Genomic DNA, 2722 nt, shown 5'->3' on the forward strand with positions numbered 1-2722 from the left:
GAAAAGGGAAAAAATATAGTTGTTTTTTTCATATTTATTTCATACATTTTAACATATTTTTATATGCAATACATTTTTATTTTGTTTACATTTACTCGTTGCTATCCTCCGCCTCGTAGCCCTTCGGCGTCTCGATCATGGGGGACCTTATGGCCTTTTTCGCCGGCGATTTCGTCTTCTGGCCCTGGAGTTTGGTGGTCGTACTTGTGTGCTGCAGGGTCTTGACGGGGGACGGTGAACAGCCGAGTATAGATTCCCACTGTATTGGGGTGGGCACCTGCTGCTGCTGTGGCTACTGAGGGAACTGTTGCTGTTCTGATTGTTGAGGCTGGTATTGTTGTTGAGGCTGTTGGTACTGTTGTTGTTGGTATTGGGGATGTGGCTGCTGGTACTGGGTCTGTTGGTACTGCGGCTGATGATAGACTGGAGGAGGAGGAGGAGGAGCAGGAGCAAGAGTAGGCGGTGCAGGAGGCTGCCACAGGTGCGATGGGCTCGCAACTCCTAGTGGCATGGGCACAGAATCCAGCAACCTTCTCGGGTCTTTAATAGCACTTCTGGCCATCACTGGTTCCTCCATGAGGCTGATCATGTACGCGATCTTGGAGAAGAGTACTCCATGATGCATGGGGGAAACCTTCTTCAGGCGAGTGTACATAAATTCAACAAACTGCCGGATGTCAGCGTCAGGTCCCTCGACTGGTGGTTTTCGTGTAGCTAGCAGCTGTGCACTCTGGAGTAGTTCTTGGATGGCACTGCTCTCCTGGGTAGATTTGGTGGATCGTGGGCTGGATAGTTCCTCCTCCTGCCGTTCCTTCTTCCTCTTCCTCCTGGCAATTGAGTGGGCCGATAGGACAGACTCATGGCTGGAGGAATCTTGATCGTCACCTTGTCTGCCGAAGTCATCACTAGGGTGCGTACTTTCGTGGGCGATGTGACCTGCCAGGAAGCCCCAAACCTCGACGATCTTCTGCTCCCTCTGCGTCCTCGGCCTGGCTGCTGATCCACTCTTGCTCTCCCTCTTCTCGATTTTCCCAAAATCTGTTCTCTTCTTGTCCACCACCTTCTTCACCTGCTGGTGAGAACAGTCCGAGAAAGTTTGGGCCAGGTCCTTCCAGAGGCTCTCCTTCCACGCCGGATTCAGCCACTTCTCGTTCCGCTTATCGTAGAGCTCTGGATGCAACTGGACGTAGTTTGCTATCTCCCTCAGTTGGTCGTCGTTGAAGGGGTAGTCCTGAACGTCTTTCTTGGATGGCCGAGTGCGTTTCCTGGAGAGCCCAGCAACAGGTTGTACCTTCACCACTTCCACATCAGGAACGTCAGTGTCGTCAGGAACCTCAGGAGGAACATCACCAGTTTCTTCCTCCTGCAGACTCGGGGAAGACTCCTGCTGTGGTGCTTGCTGCTTGCCTTTCTTGGGCATCTTGGAAAGGTTGGCTGGAGATGGGAGGGTTCTTCTTCTGTCTGTGTTTGCGAGATAAGTGACCATGTGGCCCACGGGTGCTGTTTATATACCCCTTGGATCAGGTCACGTGAGAGGCAATTATACAGCTCGCCACCACCTCGCGCTAACTTCGTGCCCACCTCGGACTAACGTCGCGCCCACCTCGCACTAACCTCGTACCACCCCGCACCACACCTCGTGACACCTCGCGCCCAGGTAGCACGAGCTCGCACCACTGCGCGCCAGGCGCGAGGTGTCTCGAACAGGGTACGAGGTGTCACGAGGTGATGGCACGAGGTGGGGCCGACGTCGCCACTTCGTACCACGTCGGGAAAAAAAATGAAACTGTTTTAATTTTAACGCGATGTCGTGCCACCTGCCTCGACTTCCCCGACTTGGTGGCAAGAGGTCTGCACGAGCTGCCGCGCTGTTGGGCACGAGTTGGCGCGAATTGGGTGCGCACTCACCTCGTGCCACGTCGTGCCCAAAAAGTGCGCGTGTGGCAACCCGCCTTTTTAACCCTCACGACCCATACACTCCCCTCCCGACGTCCGCTAAACATTCGGGGACCGATTCTAGACCTCTTTCAAGACATGTCCGACCCTTTCACATCAACACCCAAGACCTCGTGTACCCTAGAGTCGTAGGTAGTCGTGGCCCAGAGTCGGCACAGTGTGAACGGGGCTTTACACTTCAATTAGTCCAAGACGGAAGTGTTCCCTGTCTTAGTGTGTTCGTTCACTGCCCCAAGTTAACTGAAAATGTGGGAGGTGATTCCAGTCACAGTCTTTGGGCGGTATTTCCATTAACATAGTGGTGGGGTAGAGGCTATGGATTGATAAGGGTTGACGGGTGTCTAAACTGCGGCATGGTGAGGACGTTACTAGATTCCTTCAAATATCGTGGTTAACAAGTGTGGCCCTAATGCCACACTTGAGCCGAAGAAGACGTTAATAGCCTCGTCTGTTGTATAGAGAGAGGAGAAAAGACTTAAGGTAGTCCCTCTCTTAGAGAGCCTGGACATAGGCGTTTGTTACCATCGATTATGTTGTGGTGTCTGTTGCATGGTTAGTGTCAGCGGTGTTTCTGAGCTGACCCCTTTTCTCAATTGTAACAATATATATAATATATATATATATATATATATATATATATATATATATATATATATATATATATATATATATATATATATATATATATATATATATATATGTTTTCGTGCATACCACACGGAACAAGATTTCTGAGTGAAAGGTGTGTGTGTGTGTGTGTGTGTGT

General features: G+C 50.7%; 1 protein-coding gene across 1 annotated transcript; it reads right to left on the reverse strand.

Annotated features, from left to right (window-relative positions):
• Positions 1-292: 292 nt before the first annotated feature.
• On the reverse strand, positions 293-1420 carry LOC127002586 (uncharacterized). Its single transcript, XM_050868669.1, has one exon. The coding sequence runs from the start codon at positions 1418-1420 to the stop codon at positions 293-295; it is 1128 nt and encodes a 375-aa protein (XP_050724626.1).
• Between the last annotated feature and the right edge of the window lie 1302 nt (positions 1421-2722).

This window comes from Eriocheir sinensis, chromosome 23, assembly GCF_024679095.1.
Source record: "Eriocheir sinensis breed Jianghai 21 chromosome 23, ASM2467909v1, whole genome shotgun sequence".
NCBI lineage: Eukaryota > Metazoa > Arthropoda > Malacostraca > Decapoda > Varunidae > Eriocheir > Eriocheir sinensis.

Excerpts from the sequence above, each read along its gene's own strand:
- LOC127002586 (XM_050868669.1), bottom strand. The coding sequence starts at position 1,420 with ATGCCCAAGAAAGGCAAGCAGCAAGCACCACAGCAGGAGTCTTCCCCG.